Source organism: Ictidomys tridecemlineatus, chromosome 8 (assembly GCF_052094955.1).
Source record: "Ictidomys tridecemlineatus isolate mIctTri1 chromosome 8, mIctTri1.hap1, whole genome shotgun sequence".
NCBI classification, from domain to species: Eukaryota; Metazoa; Chordata; class Mammalia; order Rodentia; family Sciuridae; genus Ictidomys; species Ictidomys tridecemlineatus.
Window position 1 is genome coordinate 34,994,135 of NC_135484.1, and position 23,935 is coordinate 35,018,069.

General features: G+C 33.6%; 1 protein-coding gene across 15 annotated transcripts in view; it reads left to right on the forward strand.

Annotated features, from left to right (window-relative positions):
• Ptprk (protein tyrosine phosphatase receptor type K) overlaps nucleotides 1-23,935 on the forward strand; it is a 522,697-nt gene that overhangs the window by 281,264 nt on the left and 217,498 nt on the right. For all 15 annotated transcript variants that reach the window (XM_078019195.1, XM_078019197.1, XM_078019198.1 and 12 more), the window contains exon 7: nucleotides 22,272-22,565. In XM_078019195.1, the coding sequence (XP_077875321.1) occupies nucleotides 22,272-22,565 (294 nt within the window). The remainder of the gene's footprint in view (nucleotides 1-22,271; nucleotides 22,566-23,935) is intronic.

A 23,935-nucleotide genomic window follows, 5' to 3' on the forward strand; every position in this document is an offset into this window, starting at 1 on the left:
TGTGAACATTTTTGCCTTTTATATTTTAAAAAGGAACTATTTTGTCATTGTTAGAACTCTCTAGTTTATCTTTATTTGGGGGAGGCAGTATGGATTGTCAAACCCAGGGCTTCAAAGTGCTAAGCAGGTGCTCTGCCAAACAGGTATCTCTCCACCACTCCTTGCTTATCTTAATTAGCAAGTAAGTTTTATCATTTTATTGAATGATAAATCACTTTACCTAGAAACAACAAAATATTTCAATAAATTTTTTTAAAAGGGTGATTCTTAAATGTCATCAAGAATTTTGTCCTTTTCTTCCTCTTTTTTTTTTAAAGAAAGTTCTTTTACTTACTATATATTTCAATTTAGAATTAATGTTAGAAAGGTTGGGTTAAAATATAATGGGGATTTGGATGTGTTATTCACAGTCTGCCTACATTGTGGAAATATATTTTGATAGTTTTGACAGTTTTATTTAGTTTTTTCAATAGAGTTTAGGGTCTATATCAAATATTTACAGGTGATACTTTGCTTTCTCTTTTATTTGAAATCCAATGTAGAGGAGGAATAAGCTTTCTTGTTTGTGCAGATAACCACCAAATAAATATTGCTAACCAAAAGCATACCCTTGGGGGTTAGCTGTCCTGGTGTTGAAACAGTGCTGAGAATTAACTATGATGACAGGTCCTATCGCTCATTGGCACTTTTAAAGCTGACATCCTGTTACGTGGATACAAAAGATGGTAATTTTAAAGGAAATTTTTGGGGCAGTGATATGAATACTCTTTAATAAGAGCTGGCATAGTATTGCCTGTTGTCAAAGATGACCCATGGGTAAGAGTTTATTAGTGCATTTTCTCTTAAACTGAAAGTGACAGGGTGTGCTTAAGGCTTTTTTTTGTTGTTGTTGCCGTTTGTTATAAATGAAAATTTCCCTGCAAAATTCTCATGCTGAAGAGTATCGATCTCTGTGTTCCCATAGCCACAGGAAGAACAAGAAAACACGGTGAGACAGAATTTACTTTGTCATGCCTTAACGTTGCTTCCAGATCGTTCTGAGTAATGATAAAGTCTGAAGCTTGTGGGAGCCAATCTTTATTGACAAAGTTTTTATAGAGATGAGGTGAAGAACACACATTTTTGCTCAATGATTTCTCAAAATTGAAGTAGAGAGGATGTGAAATACATGAGGGGGGGGGCTGTGGTTTACCAGCTTCCTACTGAAAACACCAAGTTTGTAGTCTAATTATTTTACTGATAGTTTTGCTCAATCTCTACTTGATTTATGATCTTTCTCTACTTGTCTATATCAATGACCCACTTACATCACTAACCAACTGACCTACAATAAACTTCTATAAAGTTCTCTGCTAGAATAATTTCTATTCTGAATTGTTTGCTATATTGTTACATCAACCATTTTTACCTGTAAAAGTATAACCATTATCTGTAAAGAACATTTTTGGTTCTTTAATTTGAAAAGTACAGCTTTTTGTGTATCATTGTTAATGGTTGATTATTACATTTTACTCTTCACTATTAGCCATTATCAAATGCTCTGGACACAAAAGTATTCAGTAGTATACTTATCTATCTCTAATTATGACAGTGACATCTAGCTGCAAATTGGATTAGATATAAATCTGTCTACCCAATATTACGCAAAATAGATACCAAATTTACTTAGAGTTGTTTAAAATTGTAAGAAATTGAGTGATGTTGATACTGCCCTTTGTAAGACAATATAAGCCTACTGAAAAACAAGAGTGTTTATTGACTTTTGTGATTAGGAAATTCAGAAGTGATTTCAGGGTTGTTAGATTCAATCTTTCAGGATCTGTGTCTTTGAAGTTCTTCACATTGTAGTCAGTGATTCTGGATTCCTTCCTAAGCTAAGCTCATCCCATAGTCATAGCACAGAAATAGGTTTCATGCTTTCTTGGGCTCATGCAGTTAGGGTAAAGAGGACTCTACTTTACATAACTATCCAGATAAAGAAATGAAGAGGAAAAAAGGGAGGGAGTGAGTGAAGGAGGATGAGATGGAGAAAGGAAAGAAGGAAAATTGTTGGAGAGAGAACTAGAATGTTCAGTAGAATACTTTTGTACACAGGTGTCCAGAGTATTGGTATTGAGAGGTAGTTCTTCATTCCATTTGGTGAGATAGTAATTGAACAAATGTTTCAAGAGAAGGAACAGCTCAATCTCAATAGACATACAGACTAGAATATGGTGACATTGGAGAAGGGTGTTATTCTGTGTCAAGCAACAGTATCGGTCATTAGGTTATCAGTGGGGTTGTTTGGTGAATGGGGCCTATCAATGAAATCACTTACTTGGTACAAATTAACCAGTACACTAGTAAAGAAAAAGAGAAGTCCAAACTGCCACAAGATTTCATGTGAATTTTTAAGACAGCTTTTGGTCTGATATTTTTGGGTTTTATTTTATCAGCACCTGACTGTCTAGTTCACCTTTTTTTTCTTAACTTCAACACCTAGTTCAATCTTTATATCAAGATAATCAATACTTTTTTCAAAATTAACAAATACACTTGTATAGTTGAAGGCAGAGTGATCATGCTGACCCTGGAAGACGTAGGGCACAGTCGATGAACCACATATCCTCCCCCAACCTATAGAGGGAGCCAAGATAGTTTTTAGTGTCTGACCCAGTCTCTTTCCTTTCTCAAATGAAGTAGTAAGAGTGATTGTAAGTTGAGCATGAAATACTTTTCCCTTAAAAAATAATATTGGTTTGACCAGTATTCTAGTGTAGTAGTCTAGTCTTTCTGTACCTAGCAGTTAAAAGTCAAGTCTGAGTATTTCATTTTTATATAAGCAACCAAGACTTTTGGAAAGTGGAAAACATGACATACTTAACTAACACTTTCGATAGCTGATGTCTAAAGTCCATGGGATTTCTAGCTTTGGACCTTCAGCATTCTGTTTAATGCAGTTCAGTATTGATTTTTAACTAGTTTTCATAGTAGAGCTGTCAGACTGAGGAATTCATATAAAGATCTTCTTTTCTTAATGGTGACTTGAAGATGGCTTTTTTATATTTTTTTTAATTGTAAAAACTAGTCAACTGGACAGGAGGTTCGGAATTATTTATGAAGAGTACAATTTTAACAACTATGTTTTATGAAACCTGAAATATAACAAAAGTCTTAGAACACACCAATGGACCACATACTACTTTTCCCCAGATTCCCTTCTATAGTTAGGAAAGCACATACAGTTAGTGGAAACTAAATGTCTTAAATTAGGAAGAGATTTCAAATGTCTCATATTTAAAAATTTTACTCTGCTACCCTTGAGTATGATAAAAGGAACATTTGGAATCTTCTCTCATTCATAATACCTACTTGTAATTCAGGTGATTCAGTGTTCAAGATGTCTGGTACATATTTAAATTCAAAATGAGCAAGAGAATACTAGATGTCCTTATTTCACATGGTGTACTCTGGTATAACCTGAAACTGGATACTGATTGAATTGTTCACATAATTAGTTTAGGAATGCTTTTGCAAAGTTAAAAAAAAATTAGAATTAATAATAGTACTCTGTTTCAATGTAATGGGGCCAAAATCTTACATTTAATATTTACTAGACCTCAGTATTGTTACCCAAACTTTTTTTTAAAACCTATATCTGTAAGCTACCATTCTGGATACGTTTGTGTACTAATTTTCTTCTCCTATGAGTTTCCTTATAGGCAAGTCTATGAAAATGGTAGAGTGCAGTTCTTGTTTTCACTTGAGTGACTATTTTCGTTTCATTTACTTTCTCTAAGTTCATTTAAAAATATAAAAATGTAATGAGAGTTCTTTTTAGGAGGATATTTGAGTATTTTCCATGGGTGATTCACATGTGCAGTTCACAGAATGTTCAGCAGCAGGGGTGCTGGATGCCACTTTTTAAGTGAATTTTATGCAGTTTGCTTTTATTGAACCATTCTTAAAAATTGTAAAGATCCAAAGAGGAAGCAGAATCATTTACATGCCAGATGATTATTTTTGTGAAAGGTGACTGAATTTGATGTCAGATTATCTATAAAAGCTCTATGCTCTTCTTCTGTGTCTTTCACATCTCTTAGAGTTTGTGATAAATGTAATTTGGGTCCACTTCTACCAAGGGATTCCTGTCTACTTCATGGACAAATAATGTTTTCATTATTTATATTGTTTCCTGTTCACAGTTTTTCTTTCTCTTATCCCAAACCCAAAAGAAAGCTGTGAAGTCAGTTTGTACTTACAATTTTTCAGTCTCTCTGGGTTCCTTTGCAACTCCATTGGAAAATCCTCTAGCAGTATGTGTTGAATACTTAAAGTGCTAAGAGGCACTGGAAAACACCAAAGAAACTTCAGGGTCTTAGCTCTTAATTCTGTTTAAAAATGTTGAATTACTATTTTGGTAGAATTTTGGCTTAGATTTTAATTGCATTTTTAATTTTAGAAGGGCAAAAAGGTTCCCTAACAAATCAAATATACTCAACCAAAGCAGCTATGTATGAAATCCTTTTATTTAATACCTAACATGGTAAATAGTATTACATTGCCAGTTTCTGATAGAATATTCACTGAATAGAAGCTATGTAGTTGATGAAATGAAACCAGGCAGTGATAGAGAGAGGTCATTCATCTTGTTTGGTTGTATAGCAAGTGAGGGTGGTGACTAAAGTGTCTTGGTGGGCTATTACTTCATTAGTGACAGTTCTTGAATCCCTCTTTCTTTCCCCACCACTTCATCATAAAGGTAGTCAATAATAGCTGGGTTCCCTATAAGTGTATTGGCCTATGGGTGGGTTTTTGCTTAATTTTTCAGTTTTCATAAATTATTTCCCTAATAAATGTTTCCATCTTTTAAAAAGCTAGCCAATACACATCTGCTTACTACTAAAATGTAATCAGGAGCCTATTATTAAAAGCATTAACAAGAAAATACATGAAAATAGTCATAATTTAGAAGTCCTACAAAGAAGGCAGAGAATAATATGTACTTGCATTTTTTGAATAAATCAGTCAAAGCCAACTTGTTCAAAACTTATACTACTATATAAACTCCTTTTCTTTCCTTCTGGGTTAATATAAATGATGTTTTCTCCTTTACTAGAAAACATCTAGTCTCATAATAATTAGAAGCATGCATAAGATCAACAAACTTAAGTACAGATAAATATGTTTTCTAAGACTTCAGCCTGGAATTTGTTTAGCATAATCAGTTGATTCTAGAAAATAAGAACAAATTTACCGTTTCAGTATTAAAAGAGGATTTTCAGGACAGAGAAATAGAGATGAAATAATTGGGTAAAATATATGGCAGCTTTTCTCACCACGTGAATCTACTACAGTTTCTTCTTCTGCAGCTTTATCTTAGCTCTGATGTTAGTTTTAAGAAATTTATGCCCTATATATGTGTTTGTTCTCTTTTCTTACTATGGGAACAGGGTTATTTTTAAACTTTAGCATTGACTTTGGAAGATGACTTTCTTTTGCTCTCCAATTTCTGCCTTGTGAGCCTTAAACTAAGAAAATGTTTTGTTACTTCTTTGTTCTGTTACACAATTTGGAAGCAGATTTAGATGTGATGGTACAGAATCTGTGATTGTATTAAAACAAAGAAACAACAAATGAATAATTATCTATATGGTTGTTAGGGAGAAATTTCACCCACATTATTGTTTATATCCTCCTAATTGTCATTGCCATTTTCTTTCAACTTTGTATATAAATGGAGGATTCCATGGCTATTTCCACATTATCATGCTACTTCTTCCAATGATATCCTTCACATTAGAGAAGAAAAATATACCACTATCCCAGTCCTTTCCTGTTCACAATTACTCAAATGAATTGTCCCCTATCATTCCAAATTTCTTTTCTAACACTCACATTCCTTAATCCATGTCAGGCATACCAACACTTCTAAGTTTACTCTTGCTTTACAATCTTTACATTTGTTATACTCCCTTCTTTTTTTCTCAACTATATGCATGCTTTCACGTTTTTACTTTATTCTGGATGGTACTCGATTTTTTTTTTTTCCAAATAGTGAAAAGCCAAATGGCAATTACTTTGCAATACAGAACTGAATTCATTGATTTTGTTTTAGAGAGTTTTGCTGTTTTCAAAGTTATTTAGCTGTTACGTTTTTAAAAGATTGTTATGCAGTGTCTTTTCTGATTAACATGTGTAGGACAAGACTGTGGTCTCAGAGTTTTTTCATTGTTAGAAGTACAGTCTGTACAGTATACTAGTTGATTGCTGCCTTCATTTATCTGTATTGTATTGAATGTGTCCTGGGTGTCTAGCCCTTTCCATTTTCCTCACTGCCACCACAATACCATCTTCTCTTTAGTATACATGTAAAAAGCAAAGGCTCTTCACTGGTCTCTCTCTAAGAGGAATTACCTCCTTCAAATCAGTCTTCAGCAAGCAGCCAGAAAGGCCATATGGCAGAGAATAAGTCAGAACATGCTCTCTGTGGCTCTGCTGGGTTCCTGCTTATGCACTGCATTCCAGATGTGTCATCACAATCTGAGGGCTCTGCTTGTTCCACTTGTGCTCGCCTTGTCACCCCTTGTGGGATTTTCTTTGCTCACCAAACTCTAGCAACACGCGCTTTGTTTTACTCTCTTAATCTTCTCTGCTACCTTAAGACCTTGGCTTTTTCTGCCTACAGTACTCGTTCAGCAATCCTTAAAAAAGCAAAACGAAACAAGAAAGAAAATAACAACAAAGAAACTTGGATTCCTCTATAAGACTGATGAAACGAAGGACATTTCCGTTTTGCTTATTCACATCAGTGTCCCTTTAGCCAGTGCCATCCATGATCAAAGTCCAGAAGACATAATGAAGTGTTTGCTATCAAAGAAACAAAAGCAAAGGTATAAATGTCATGTGAATGGCATGTGTTTAATGTGTTGAGTGGAGTAGGGCAGCCTCATCACCACCTTTGATGCACTGAGGAGGAAGGGAAGTTTCATTTGACCTGTGGTGGATGCATAGGATCTGCACAAATGAAATAAGTTAAAATAAATAGTTGCACTGTTAACAGTTGAAAGAAGTAATAGACATTACAAGAAGAGAAAATGACATTGTTAAATACATGTCCTTCTGGACGAGTATTAAATATAGACTCTTATACTATGTTTTTCAGGGAACAAACATGAGATGAATCAGAAATTGTACTTTGCAAAGGAATTTGAATGCTAGTCTAAGACATATAGGTATATTGTGTCATTTGATTTGAGGACCTCTGAGGGAATTGGAGTTGGTTACACATGCACTTGTATCCACTTCAGAAAAACTGGGATGGGACATGATTTGGAGGAAGATTAATTTTTAAGGAGTAAGTTTAGTGGTCTCTATCAATCCTAAAAACTTGAAATGGTGAACAGTCCTGGAGAAGGGGAGGTGCAGTAGAAAGAATTGGTCATGGGTGAGAGGTTATAGCAGAAATATTATTATGGATATTATGGAATGTCTGGAGGGAAGAAGTCAAAGGAGCTGTTGAGATTTTTAGCCTGGAATTCCAGGTGAAATATGATATTATGAATAATTGGAAGACTTATAAGAAGATAGATTAGAATTCCAATTGTAAAGACTCAGTTGGAGTGAGAAAATATCTAGTTTTCAAATCTTTAGGCATGAGGGTAACTTTTTTTAAAAAAAAATCACAGTGTATTAAATATGGATTCAGTGCAAAATAAATTGATCATTCCTTAGAAATTCTTTGTATTTTGTTAGCTTCCATTTCATAGCCTTTAGCCAATACTATCAGACATTTTCATGTTGCTTAGCTTAAGAGAAAAGCACATGTATTCAATTAAGTAGTATTTAAAAAAAATGCTAACATAGTTAAACATAATGTGTTTTTTTATGCTGATATTATCCACATATAAAAACATATGTAAGAAATACAATGTGTAAATGTTTTCCTTATGCTTCATGTGGATTTCTGGCTGTCAAGTGAAATATTTTTTCTTGTTTTTTATGAAACATTTTATAGAATAAAGCAAACTCTCTAAAGTCTTCACCACTTTCTCTGCTATTCAGAATTTGAATGCTCCTGATAACAATCCTTCTAGACCTGTCTTTTTCTTGCAGAAAATGTTTTAAAGGGTTGGGAGAAGGGGGGTTTTCTTTCTAAGACTATTGGCCAACAGCATTTCTCAATACTCAAAAGAATGCCACTCAATGCAGTAGGTGGTTTGAAATATTTACTTAAGGGTAGATAAAGAGTTCCCACCTGTCATAAATTTCCTATGTTAAAACTCCCACTGGGTTTGACATTTCTGTGTTTTGCGCAGGATTGCTAAAAAGTAGTTACCATGGCCAGAGTGGATGATGCATGGTAATGATGAAAAGTAGGGTGTTTGGAATTCAACATGGATGATAAAAATGCAAGATGTCAAAGAAGCCATATATTAAAGAGCATTTGAATTGGAAACTGAATCCCAACCTGCCACTGGGAACATTTTGATCATTTTGATTTATTAAACTTTTATACCAACATTCAGATGGAACTGAATTAAAACCTTTAGTCTTGGATAGTTTATGATACACTAACCCTTGTGTTACTCGTATCATTTTTGAAGGTTCTCTTTGCAATGAGTGAAGAGGAGAAGAATGAGTGAGGAACTTCTATTTTAAGGCAATTTTCACGTATATCCTTGCATCTAAATTTAAGTTCTTTTCCTTTGCATTGTTTTACAGATTAGAATTTTTTGCAGTTTCAACATTTTAAGTATCTTAAAATTTTGATTTTTATCAAGCATATTTGAAACTCTGATTAGTAATTTTCTCATTTGAATGTTGGCTTAATACACAGGTCACATACTATATTTTCATTGAGGTATGTGTACTTGTGCACTGAAAGTTGTCTGAGTTTGACTGTGTTTCTGTTTGCCACTTTGATGAATAAATATTCAAAGCGAAATATGAATGCAATTCAGAAGCCCAACTTAGAAAAAATGCATTTCCTATAACTATTGGAATTCTGTACATCAAGTCTTTTAAAAATCATCTTTCAGCATCAGCAGTCATGGGCAGTCTTTTCTGAACAGTGGCTTATGATAAAGAGAAATCAATTACTATTAGAGAGGCACTGTAGGTTAAAGGCATTACAGGTTCACACTTGGTTTTGCAGCCAGAAGAGGATACTTAACTGTGAATCAGGAATGATGCAAAAGATGGATGAGACAGAGTTCAAGGAGCAGTAATGTGAGGGTCCAGGGCTATCATTCCAAGCTGTCTCAGCAGTAATGATGGATGGTTTGGTGGCTAGAAGTAATAATACCAGATGATGAAAGAAAGATACATTTCAGCAACTAGAGCCACAGCATACCATCTACCTGTTGAAGATTTGGGGTGTAATGATTCCTGATTTGCAACCAAACAGGTTTGCTGCATTTAGCAACACAGATTTTTGGCAGCTGTGAAAGAAGCAAGTAGCATATCAAACACTCCTGCACATTGTAAATTTAATTACCTCATATTTATGCATAGTAGTTGTTGACAGGAACTTGTAAGCTATGCTAATATGGTAGGTAATTTGTTACCTCCAGAAATCACTTTCCATGTGTCTTCTGATCATTATCATGAAACATGATAAATGATCTAGCCCATGAGGTATAAATGAAAATGAAATGGATAATTGGATTCTATGTCTAAATTGTGGCTGGAATAGTTGCAGCAATTATAATTGAATTTATCTCATAAAAATGCATTTGGCAATATATCAGTGACCTTTCATCATCTTGGAACCGATGGTGTTAGGCTAAAACTATTCTTACGATGCTTCAAATTCATCACAGTGTTACAGAGCTGGGACCTTCTGAGTAACGGAGGCAGCATGAATATCACCCCTTCAAACTGATTCTTGTGATAAAGTCAGAAAGTTTTCGGACATGTCACTCAGAGTAACAGGAAAGAGTTGATTGAAAGGATTGGAAAAGGGTAAGGAGCTACTCTTTAGACAGATAGAGTGAATGCTCTCAGAGAGGACAGGAACAATGTGTCTCTCCTGCGCTCCAGTTTTATTGGGGCTTCCAGAGAGTCCCTCCCATGTCCACATTTTGATTTTGACTCACAGCAAGATGATACCAGACTGTCAAGTACCCACTGTAATGGCAACTCTAGGTCACCTTGACCCATGCTGACTGGTTCTAATTGGATTCTTAACCATACATTCTTACAGATTTTATGGTTAGGAGAAACTATCCTTATCTCTGAGTTTCAGGATCTGTTCACAAAACTCTCCCCCTTCAGGATAACTTGGGTTCCTCTTATTAACATTATTTTGGGCCTGCATTTCTCTGGCAGTTAACAGGTAGTTTTCTGAAGAATGTGACACATCATGTCTACTTAGGCCAGCAGTGCTGCAGGTAAATTGCTTTTTGGAAAAGAAAGAATATGGGGTCAGCTCAGTTAACCCATTTTGTAGAATTATTCTCTTAACTTCATGTTCCCAACATCTTCATCTGTCTGTCCCCTAACAATAGTATTTTAACAAAATATTCTCCAATATCTAAATTTTCTCTTGCCTTTTCCTCCTGTACGTATTTTAAACATATTGCTTATCTATGGTTGGTTTTATAAATTAATAATGATAATGTTATTTTTATATTGAAAATAAAGAGTTTTATTGTTACCAATGCTTGGATCAAATGGTGTAGAAATAGGGCCAGATACATTGAGTTTTGATGAATATCTTTCTCATTACCTCCTTATATCTTTCTGCTGAGTAATCGACTTATATCTTCTTTCTGAATGTATGTGTTTACTTTGATTTTTACAAAAGAATGTTTCCTAAGTATCAATATAAAATAAATTAAATATCAGCCAATTTTACCTTTTCTCTATTTCTTCTCTTTAGTTCACTCTAAATAACAAAATTATTTTATCACAAACATGAAAAACTAAAATATTTATTGGTTAGATTAATATGTTTGAGTAGCTACCATAGGTTAGACATTGTGTTTGTTGGTAATGAAATGGATAAGATACACAATCTATAGGGTCTTAAGATTTCATCTGAGCTAGTCTTTAAATTATGGCATATTATAATTTATTTTTTGTCCCTTATTCTATAATTCCTTTCCCTCATCTGGCTTCTTTTCATGAGTGTCCAAGAAGTTAATAGACCTTCTGTTCACTAAATATTTATTCCCAAATGAAAAAATTCTATTTGAACTTTGATTTCTGATAATTCTCTGGGAATTAAAGTGCTATCTTGAAATGTGCCTTTTTATTTTTTAATGTGACATGTCAATAAGCAGGACATGTCCCTAGAGACTTCTCGTTCCCTTCTTGACTTTTTTATTTGAATGTCTGTTTTCAACAACTATTAGCAGTTAAGATAGTGTAGCTCCAAATGAAAAGCTTATTTCAGTAACTAATTTATATAATGGGAGATAATGATCAGAGTCTAATGATTTAGTCTTCTTTCTAGTTAGTGTAAATTTCATGAAACAGAGTCTAAGTGTTTAGTGTAAGTTGTAAGAAGAAGCACCTATTAATATTACATACTCAATGTGCCAAGTGCACTGACAAAGGTTTTATGTCTATATTTACATCTATATATCTTATCTAGTTTAACAAATATTTATTTCTGTTTTTCCCCCACAGGGAACATAGGTCTTAAAAGGTGCTCTTACTTTTCAGTTTCTTCATGGCTATCCAAGAACTAACTAAACTTATATAGTGGTATTAAGAAAAATGCCACTAGAGGTGCAGATTTAAATAAATGTGAATACGTATCAGAGGTGTGAGATTTTTTTACCCTTAAATTTCAATGATGCTAAATATGAGGTTACTATGATTATCATCTTATAACTTTAGAGATTATGTATTTATTTTAAATTACTTGGATATTATTTTTAACTCCGTCTTGCCCTGACAAGTGGCATTATAATTAAAACCTACCATTTTTTTAGTCCTGTTCTCTGTAGAGGACCAAGAGATAGATGACCCTTTCTAAATCAAGTTTAGAGTAGTTAAAAAATGATATTTGACTTCATACATGTTTTTTCCCATATTCTGATGAACTGACATAAACATGCGCACATACACCCATGCTGACTCACGTACATTGATGAGCTCATGCAACCAATATCTCATCATGCCCTGGAGAGCTTTGCTAGAAGTTAGGCAGAAGCTGGCACAAGAATAGTCTATTAAAAGCTAATAAATTAATCTGTTATTCCTCCTGATGAAATTCTTTGACTTCAGAGCTCCTCAGATTGGAAAGAAAAAAATCATCAGAAATTAATAACTTATTCTCTTTCTGAAATAAGAGTGCCTTGTAAGCAAAGACTGCCCATCGACACTTATTCTAATTTCATATGAGTACTAAAATCACCCACCTGAGTGGCACTCAGCAAGGTGGGCTTTTCTATGGCCCAGGCATCTTTGACCAAATCAGATGAAAATCTTTGACTTTTTTTTTCCTAACAGATTGTTGCCTCTATTTTTATTTCCAGAATGGTAAAATAGCATTAGAAACCTCAGGATGAGATTCCACCTGAACGTAACAGTCTTCTGGTGTTAGGGGTCTAAGTGGGTTTTCAGAGGAGTTTAAGACTCGTTTATTTACTGTTGAAGAATAGTATAGGCATATAGAAAAGTATTTATTAAACACACACACACATACTTGATGGGTAGTACTAATTCTCTCAAAATTTTTCTTACTCCATTATGATTAATACTCTGCCACCCCAGGTGAACATTGTAAAACAGCAATGAGTAACTTAGGCCAGAATAATCCTATATAGTTCATATTTATTCATTTAACTTTTCTTATTCAGAATTAAGTTTTTAAAATTTTTTCATATTGTTGCCTGTAGTGTATGGAATTGCCAGGTCATAAGGATGATTATGAGTAGTTTTACTAGCTAATGACAATACATTTTCTCAATTTGTTGTGTCGGTTTGTACTCTAACTTGAACATGAAAGGTCTTATTGTTATGTGTCCTTACCAATACTTGATATGGTCCTACCTTCCATTTTGAATTAGCTTAGGTTAATTTTTTCATTTGTCCATAAGTGTCCCCTCTTAGCAAACACTGGTTCTAATATGTCAAGCATTTGAAGATATAAACTCAAATGTAAATAATTTAAAATCCATGCCTTCAAAGAGCTTAATGTGGTCAAGAGAGACAAAATATATAGATAAGCCTCCTCTTAAGAAATACTGCATTTATTGCAGCCTGGAGAGGAAGTGTTTTCAGGGGCAATAAAGACAATGCTGAGGTTTGAAGATGGGTGATTTTACTCAGTGTATAAATGGGAAAATACCATTCTAGTCAGTATGTGAAAGGTAAAGATGGGTTGATTTTACAAGAAGTTATTTCTTGGCAAAATACCAGTTGCTAAACATGAACATGTAATTGGAAATCAGAGTGGCAAGACATGGAGTTGGACAGGTCATCAGGGACAGATCATGAAAGGCAGTGTATTTTTCAAACAATACATCTTAACTGGGCCTTCTGGCATATGCCTTTAATTCTAGTGGCTTGGGAGGCTGAGGCAGGACAATCACAAGATCAAAGCCAGATTCAGCAACTTAGCGAGGCCCTAAGCAACTCAATGAGACTCTCTCAAAATTTAAGTAATTTTTAAAAAGGCTGGGGATATGACTCAATGGGTAAGCAGTCCTGAGTTCAATTCCTAGTTATCTTCCACCCCCCCCAAAAAAAATTAGATATTTCCTTGAAGATTATCATCACCTGTCTTAATAAGACATACTACTCCATTTTTCCAGTCCTGTACAGTAAAATATGGAGAGAGAGAAAAAAAAAAACCTTGGTGGCATAAGACTAGCCATTGTATAATGTTTACTGTTCCTGTGGGCCAAAAATTTGGAAAGTCGTGGTGGTAGTGATGGTTTTCCTGGGTCTTCTGATATTTGGATCTTTGGCTGAGAAGTCTCAAAATGAATAAATGAAGGCGATTCAAACTCCTAGAGGCTAGAATTGTTAAGACTTCATCCACATGTCTGGCACTTAAGCTGGAATAACTTCTCCAGCAAATTGTAGTTTTTATGTGGGGTCTCAGGGCTCCAAGAACAAAGGTTTCAGTTTTTATTGAACAGTGGAGGCATATGTGGCTCCTCATGACCTAGCCTGAGAAGTCTCATTCCATCTCCTTCCTTTGTGCTCTGTTCCTTGAACCAGGTATGAAGTCCCTTAGATTGAAGAGGATAGCGCATGGGCCCATCCTCTTAATGGGAGAGCTAGAAAAGATCCATGTCCATGTTTTCAGATCACTAAGGTGATTTTTGTATTTTGTTTCTCTGTTTCATTTTTTTCTGTTATCTATAGTATTGTGATAGTCACAAAAACTATCTTGTATTTTTTCCCCTGGCTATTCTGTTTATAATTTGAATATCTCCTAGCTGAAACCATGATTGGATGGCACAGTCTTGAGCATTGACCTCATCTTCACCACATAAATTGATATGTGCCTTTAAAGGAGGAAAATATTTACAATGAGTAGATTTTTTATCCCCTTAACATGATTTGCATGTATACATTAATATAAAATAACCTTTAAAAGAAGATTAAAAATATCCATACACCAATTAGTGCCTTTACTTTTTGAACACACCATTGTATTGTACAGTAATGGTATATAAACCTGATTTTCTTTCTTAGTTCAGAAGCAAAAGTAGAAGCACATAGGAGTCTGTCCTCTGGTCTCCATTCAAATTTCATGACTCTTAAAGCAATTATCTGGAATCAGCTACATGTCCTGAACTTGTATCTCATTAAAAGTCCTCTGTGTCCTGATTTAATCCAGAATATTTCAACCAATGAGACATCTGGGTGTTTTTGCTTTTTTGAATCCCCAAACTGAAGAAATGTTGTACAACTGCTATTTATATCATATGGTATGGGGAATGCATATACACTGGTTTGTCTATGCCTGTGCCACATTTTTCTTCTATGAAGATTTTTTAAGTCTCTGATGGTTTATGTTTTTTGAACTGAAAAGAAAATTAAAATGATAAATGCTCTAGAGTTAGTAGTATTCACATAAAGTTCATTATGTATACTATGAGTGACATGTTCTTCAGATGGTTTTACGACATCCTCAAAATTTCATTTCCTTTATTAAAAAACAAATATTTTATTTGTTGCATAAACGGATATGACAGTGCCCCCAACTCCCCCCCTCCAATCCCAGTGGTTACTCTGTACCCTCCAGAATCATTAAGAAATAAAAGCTAAAGTTTCCACTGATTAACTTAGAGTCAATAATATTGCAGTTTACCTGCCTGGAAATCAGGGTCACTAGTGGAGGTAGTAAATAGAGGCTCCTGCTTCTGGGCCAGACGGTCATTACAGCAAAATAATGGCCATCTGTTTGTACCTTCATATACATAAAACCCCACGTAATATTTTAAGTGGACTTGGAATGTCACTTATTTATAAAGAACATATGCTTATTATGTATTATACTACCAGCCATCACAATTGAGTGTTAAGACCCAGGGAACAAGTAGGCAAACTTATGTGTCTTTGAATATAATTAAGTGTGGGGAAATACTTTTAATTGTACAGTTTTAAAATTTCTGTAAATTTTGAATTTAGTCCCATCAAGTTATTCAAATTATTTATTTTAAATATGTGGAAGATATAAAATATTTGAAATATTTTTTCTTTATTATTCATAAATATTACATATGCATGTATAAATGTTTATATATAAAGACATCATGTTATTGTAGATACTTTTAATTGATCTCTCTCTCTTTTCTACTGTATTCAGGCATTTTGTCTCAATGTGCACTATCATAAAATGAATATGAATGGTATTGTACTCTAAATTCCTTTGCCAGTTATCTAGAATGCATAAGGGCCTGTGTCATACAAGCTAGGTGTCTTTAAATATTCCTAGGACATGCATTGTTATTGCCAAACACAGTTCTTCTGCTTTGTCTCGGCATGTATATTCCTCCTTTATCCAAACATGTATAATTTTTATTCTTCTACCTTATAAATGTGACTGATAAAACACTGATGTGAGTGCCTGTTTATGACTCTAGACTTCAGGGAACTAAACAGAGTTGAAGGGCTTTCCTAGTTTTACTACTGAGTTGATTGTTATTCTAAGAATAACACCTGGATGTTCTTTCTCTTAAATGTTATGAACAGTTTGAGCTCTGACAAAGCTTAAATGGGGGATTAAATGACCATAAGAGAAACCTTCTGTATTTATGAGGTTATGACTCATGCAAAAGGATCCATAAATTTCATTATAACATATGTAACTTGTTGTCTTGTGGATTGTAATAAGAGAGGCTGTTGTAACATTGTTAAATTATTACAATAACCCATGATTCTGAACCAATTATTACGAAGAGATTAATAAGAAAGAGTAGGTTTTGAACAAAATGAGATGCAAATCCATATTATCTTGTAGTTTGATTTTGTGTACTACAAAGCAAATAAATTTTACCTCTCAAAAATCCCTTTATCTTTTCATATACTCTAAATGTAATCCTCAACTTGTTTTCAGTTTCTGCTGACAGATCAAAAACAGAGTTCTGTCCGTGTCTTTTTATTTGAAGCATGTAATAAAGTTATTTCAGCAATGTTTTCAAATCAAGGTGAATAAAATGCCATGGTAATGCATAGGATATAAAACTCAGAATGTAAAATTTGCAGTTTCAAAGATGAACTGATTCTTCTTATTTCAGCACTTTAGGCAGCAGGTAAAAGCCATGTCACAGAGTTTAAGTAGACTAATCCTACAGATCTTGAAGTTTAAAAATGAATAGGTATCAGATATTGACTTTAGATACAAAATTGTTGTTCCATATGAAGAGTGGAATATTTAGCTTCAGAATTTTCTCCTACCCTGAACTGCATTTTTGGTCAAAAAATATCACATATATATTTTCTGATGCTTGTAGAATGATATGTTCTTATATCATTCCTGATTTATAATTTATATTTAAACTACTTAAAATATATAAGGGGGGAACTTTTTCAATAAAAATAATCTTCTACAAAATTTTTTAATTGATCTGATTTGACCAAAATCAAAAAAGAATTATTGCTAGGTTTGTAGTTGTGCTCCCCCCCCCACCTTTTTAATAAGCTGGATAAATCATCTGATGCCACTTGGTCACTAAGCAATTGCTTAGAAAGTGTTCTTTTGTTCCAGTCAACTAACTCCTTTAATTAAATAGTAACATTTTGTAGGTGTTGTGTATCAATGTCAGAGCAATTGGCTGGCTACATGGTTCACAAAAGGAGGTAGTAAATCTCACTTTTGAGGACTTGATTTCAGCATCTAAAAATAAATTTAATAAATAAAAAAGTGTGCAAATATCCCCATCTCCAGATGAAGATTGTTGTGCTGAAATTGTGTATATTTTCTTGTACTGACTACATAAAGTTTGTATAGGTACCTGTACTTATTATGGCATGTGTAACTTATTTTTAAGGCATTGTTGAGCCAGCCATTTATTCTATTATAATAACATTAATTTTTTTCAGGCAGTGCAAGAAACACTGTGACTATAACTATGAGAAAGTTTTATGGGCACATTACAAATTTTATTGGATCACAGGAATAAAAGAAAAAAGTAATTCTTTCATGGTCTCATAGTCCCCCAATAACAGGCAGGTATTAGCTTTTCTGCTTCATTTTCTAAACCTAAAAGTTTTTTTCTGGTAGTGATTCCCCCCCACCACCACCAACAACAATTGAATATGCTTTTCACTTTTTAAAATGAAAACTAATAATTTTTACAGTTTTGAACAGAACTTTCTCTGATGAAGTTTTTTTCCTACTCAGAAGTTTCCCACAAAGTAGGAAAAAGAACTGAGCTATTTCCTTAAAGGAATGATGAAATCACAGTCCATAACGTGCTAAACTGAAAATTGTCTCCCAAATATATCAGTTTCTAATGCACAGAACCTGGCAATATTATCTTATATGTTAAAATAATTTTTGCAGATGTTAGTATATTAAGGATTTGGAATGGTGAGTATGTTCTGAATTGTCTTTGCAGGCCCTAAATGCAGTCACATGTGGGAGATGGAGGGAGGTTTGCCTATAGACAGCAGAGGAGGAGGTGTGTGAGCACCAAGGCAGAGATGGGAGGGATTCCATTGTAAAACAAAGAATACTAGCAGTCACCAGAAGATAGGAGAAGAATGAAATTGATATTTACCTGGAGCACTGAGGGACAGTACGGCCTATTAACACTGGATTTCTATCCAGTGATACTGATTTCCAATTTCTAGCTTCAAGAACTTTGAGAGAATAAATTTTTGTTCTTTTAGTCGTCAGGTTGTGGTAATTTGTAAGATCTTTGTCTCCTTCTATACTGGGAGGGTTAATCCTAGGAAACTTTTATGTCTCGGCCTTATTGACAACCAAATAAAACAGTTAGGAAGCAGGTAGTATTGAGGGGCATTCAGTTTATCTGTCTGGGATGATGGTGGTAGAAGCGTTATTTGCCTTGACATTTACTTTGTTACTGACATTTTCTGACTTCCTGGCTTCTATTACTGATTTTGCATTTTATTGATTAGCTGAATTTTGATAAGTGACACGTTTGTAAAATACCATTATAATAGGAATAATTGAATGAGAATATACGTTCATAATGGTTTCCTTGATTTAAAGACACATTTAAAAATTGAAATATAAAAACAAATAAAGCAAGCTGAATACATAATTGGGATTTTATAATAGGTTAGCTCTAGAATAATGGATGTAAGTCATTAATTGAAAGTTAATTGGTAACATTGGCAAAGTTTATCTTGTATTTTTGGATTGCATGCTTCAGTTGATACCTAGTGTACAACTGGGATTTATTTGCACCACACCTCTGAGTCTGATAGTGTATTAAGTTATGAAGAATATTAATATTGCTGCAGAACAATTACTTGTTCATTTGCTAACTGATTAAAATTCATGCATAATTTATTGAAATGAATAGAGATTTTATAAATAAATCTTCTTGTTCTCCAGGGTCTAAAAACAAAATACACATGCTAATATAAGTCTACTTTTTAACTCCAACGTAAAAATTTTAATGTGTTGTGGTATATTAGTCTCATTAATGTAAGTTTCACTTCTTATAATCATGATGTTAAATCAATGCATATGCTTATATTCCTCTTTTAATATTGCCACAGTACCAGATTTGAGCTGTTGCTTTGATTATTAGACCAATCTTGTGCTTGACCCTAGCACATAGGATAGAAAACTGAACAGAGTAAACTACTGCCTTTCTTCAGAACACAATCCTGACTACATCAACCTTACTTGTTTTATTTATACATAATACTAGTGTTGGATATTAATTTCTGGTTTAAAATTTATCTATGCTCTGATTTAAAAAAAGAAAATAGTATCACAAATATTTTAAACTGTCATCTCTAAAAATTTTTCTAAGAATGCCTAGTTCATTGATGAAGAAAATGTAATACAAGTTAAAAGGTATATTCAAGTTTACCCTACTATTACATATGCATTTTTTGAAACCAGGCCTCCTGACTTCAAATTTCATTTTCTTTTTATGTCACTTCATTAAAGATTGAAATGACAGGAGAAATATTATGCCTGTTTCTAATGTGTTTTGCTCTAGCTTTCTCCTCCCTTTCTCTGCTTTCCATCTTTTTCTCTCTCGTTTCCTTCTTGTTTCCTATGGCAAGAGTGTTCAGGGTTTTGATGGATAAGATCTAACATTGATAGACACACATAAGGTCAGGTTTCAGAGCACCTACACATTTGTAGGTCAACCAGGGTTTGTTATTTATAATTCACTTGGTGTATTGTTTTTGTTCATTCATCATGTTAAGAATCAGACCTCTTCAGGTCATCTTTGAACTATAAAGCAAGTGAGGTATTGCTGCTCTGGGGTAGAAGCACAGTTCTATGAATTTAACACTGTTTCCTACTTTAACTTACATTAGTCAGTATATGAGCCATCTGGAAGAAAAACAAATATTGCACATTTGTGGCAACTCAGTTTATTCACAAAATACACACTGCTGCTTTAAATCTGTGTGGCATTTCGAGAGTCTGGGAGGGCATTTGCATTTTTCTATTATGTTCATTTCTCTATTCAGTTTCATTTAGTTTAGGGTTTAGAGAATATGTTAACTTTTTTTTTTCCTTCTTGTCTCCTGAAACTTCTGTAACTCTATAAAATTTTCTGTAACTCTATAAAATTTGTTGGATTTGTGAGTGAAATTTCATTCTATGAAATGTAGAACTCTGACAAATGAAAATTCTATTTTTATTTAAAAGTAGAATTTTATTAAAAATTTTATGGTTTTATTTAAACTTTCTGTTGCAGATAATTTCATTGACTCCATTTGTGAAATTGGAAATAGTTCACCTAGGAAACAATATTAACTACATATTGTTGAAATAATTTACAAAGCATAAGGAATAGATTTCGTGGATAAAGTTTATAAATCAAATGTTCAACTACTTTTCAATAGAAGTAGTTAAAATATATGCAGTATATATAGTGTAATTTTCAATCTTAAGTTTTTTATTTTCATTTTAAACATGAGCACAGTTAGCCACAAGATTATATCATCCTTTCAGTAACTAGTTTGAAAGCTATTAACTTAATGAGCATTGATTATTGAAGGGAGATTACTTTTATTTTTAATAAGTAATTTTGGATAGGATGAAAAATGTATTACCTCTGTTATTCTTTATTACAGGATGCTGTTTGCTTCCTATATAACTCTCCATGTAAAATAATGAATTTATTGATTTATTATAATTATTTCTCCCCTACAGTATTACCCAATATGTGGAAAAACTTATTAGTAATTTGTTAATACTTGTCCTATGAATTTTGAAGGAAGATTCTTAAAAATGATCTTACTATGTATGTGTAGAATCCCAGGCCATCTTGTCTTATCTTTTTTTTTTTTTTTTTAAAGAGGATGTTTGTAAGTCAGGGATTTATAAGCTAGTAAATTTTATATCATCAGAATTAAAATGTCATCTTTGGGCTCTAACTAAAATTTGTTGATTCATTTAAACAAGCATAAGAAGGTAAAACTTGTCAATGGACTTTTTTTCCCCCCACCCCGTAGCATTTTTTTTTTCCCCTATGGAATGCAATGCCAGTAAATAGAAAATACAGTGTGAAGGATGCTGGCAGTGTATCTTTGAATTTCCTGTGTCTACATCTCCAGCCCACTCCTACCTGGCATGGGTCAGGTCAGGGTGAGAAAGTATTAGGTTGTTGCATTTCATAGTTTTTCTTTTGTGTGATTTGTTCTAACATTTAGAAATAAGTGTTAAATCAACTTGGGGGCAATTACAGTTTTATTAACAGTTTTCTACAAAGTCTTTTAATGTCCCTTAAAAATGTGAGAAACGTTGTTCTAGAAGTTCAGAGAAAACCCCACCTGATCACGTGTCCTAATTATGACTTCATGACCTAAAAAGTTCTTTGTGGACGGACCCTACAGACAGGGCTGGGGCTGTGGAGTCCTTCCAAGGCCAGGCTTTCATTTCACCTGACTTGTTGTTAAGGGGGTTAAATGTGGTCCAGTACATCATTCATCATTTCAATCAGTTCAGACATTGAAGTGATATTTCTCCAAGTTTCTTTGAAGCATAGAATCATAAGCAAGCCAAAATTAAATTACAGTGTACCTTTGACATTTGAATTTAATATGTGATACATTGCCTTATCACATGCTACTCCCAAAGGCCAGTGATTCGGAGTCATTTGTGATTTTTGCCTAGGTGTAAATTTTAGTTTCTCACTCTGGGAGGTGGGTGTAAGGGAACAGTTAAGCACCTGACATCCTCTTTCATAGTCAGCCTCATTGCTTATCTTCTGATCTCATTTATAGGAGCTCTGAAGAAGCAGAAAACAAAACAACAACAACAAGAACAATAAAATACCCCTTTGCCATATTTCATAAGTGAAATAAAACAGTAAAAATCAGGTCTGCTGTTAGCTAATGAGAGTTTTTCATGTCTAAATATTTTCTGTATGTCTCTTGTTTATTGTGTCTTTACAATTTTTATCTCCTGGAAAGGCATGATTTTGATGAAAAAAATATATATGCAATATGGTCACAAGGCTTCACAGAAGTATTTGCTCTTTAAAAGTGTAGTTGCCAGACAACTTCCGTTCTGGTCTTCTGTTAAATATTTGCCATATACTAAGAAATAAATCGCTCAATAAGGCTTTGAGTTTCAAGAGGCATTAATATGTCTCTGTATTTTAATGTTTCAGATTGTTTTCTAATCAGAGCACACTCCTCTCTCCTAGAACCACCAAGACCCATTGCTCCTCCCCAGCTACTTGGTGTTGGGCCTACATATTTGTTGATTCAACTGAATGCCAATTCAATCATTGGAGATGGTCCCATTATCCTGAAAGAAGTAGAATATCGAATGACATCAGGATCCTGGACAGAAACCCATGCAGTCAATGCTCCAACTTATAAATTGTGGCATTTAGATCCAGATACTGAATATGAGATTCGAGTACTACTCACAAGACCTGGGGAAGGTGGAACAGGACTTCCAGGACCTCCGTTAATCACCAGAACCAAATGTGCAGGTAAGACTGAATAGTGGGTATTCTACCTGTGAAGGAATCTAGCATGAGATATCTAACACAAATGCAATATTTAATGATCTAATTACTTGATATATAATATCACACTATTCTAAGAAGTCCAGTGAACTAGGTAGTTACATACCTTGACTATGTCATATTTGGCTGACATAAAAGCAATGTATGTGCTTCCTTATTATTATCCTAATTTTGTTTTGAATCTAGAGTCTTGCTTGATCATTTTGGTGAACCTTCTGTGTATCTAGCCCAATCATTTCTGATAGCTGTGGATGAAAGTATTAGTGAGAGAGGAAGACCTTTCTAGTTCAAGCAAATGCTTATATCTTTTTTTATCACATAGACATGGTCTTCCTCAATAATATTATATTCAGCCTAGAGGCCATATCATATAGTATGGATAATGCTTTGAAAAATAACTGTTCTATCCACAATATCCTATTGCTGAGAATTAGCTCAGCAGTCTGACCCTCATCTCTCAAAAACAGAAAGATTTCCTTTTATGTTTGTTATTATTCTCCCCATGCTTGAAACAGACTGGTGAAAATAACAGTATGTGAAAAAAACCCATAAAGAATAATAAGTGAAATAAAATAATATGTAATCATATATCCTAATACCTTATTACACTGTTTTTATAGTGGAAGAATTTTTAGCTATTAAAAGCCACTAAAAATTTAATAATCTAAGTGATTTGAGTGCATTTTTCATGCCCTACATATTTTATTGTTAAAAATGGTTTAATTTGTAGTTTAGTTTAAAGAGGCATTGTATATCCATCATGCATTATGTTGAAATACAGAGTTAGCACATTAATGTATGTATTCTTAACATCTAATGAGTTTATAAAAGTTGAATTCCTAAACTGAGAATCTATGAAAATGTTTATATAATGTCTTTTATTTCTTGAACATCTATAATATTATAGAGCTACTCACCAAGAATATTAATCTACAAGAAAGCAAAATCCATAAAATATTCATATATATTTTTAAATTTAGCTACATTTTTATATATTAGTTGAAACTATTTAAAGATGTTTATTAATTGAAAATACCTGGTCAACCATTAGTTTGAGATTTAGAGACTAGAGCATTCCCTAATTTGTGATTGATCCCACACTTGCTTCTGATGTTTGCAAAGCAGCTTTACCTAGAAGAGGCTGGGTGGTCTCCATGATTCAGCCTAAATCTGATAATTGGCTTTTACATAGTCTATAGAGGTACATCCTTCATGTTATAAATTACTCTTATAGTACTAGATAAACTTTTTCAGGAAGAAGCAAGTGAAACCCCACCACCTAGTCACAGAAGTCATTAACAGAGGAAACAGTATAGAAACTGAAAAGTACTTCA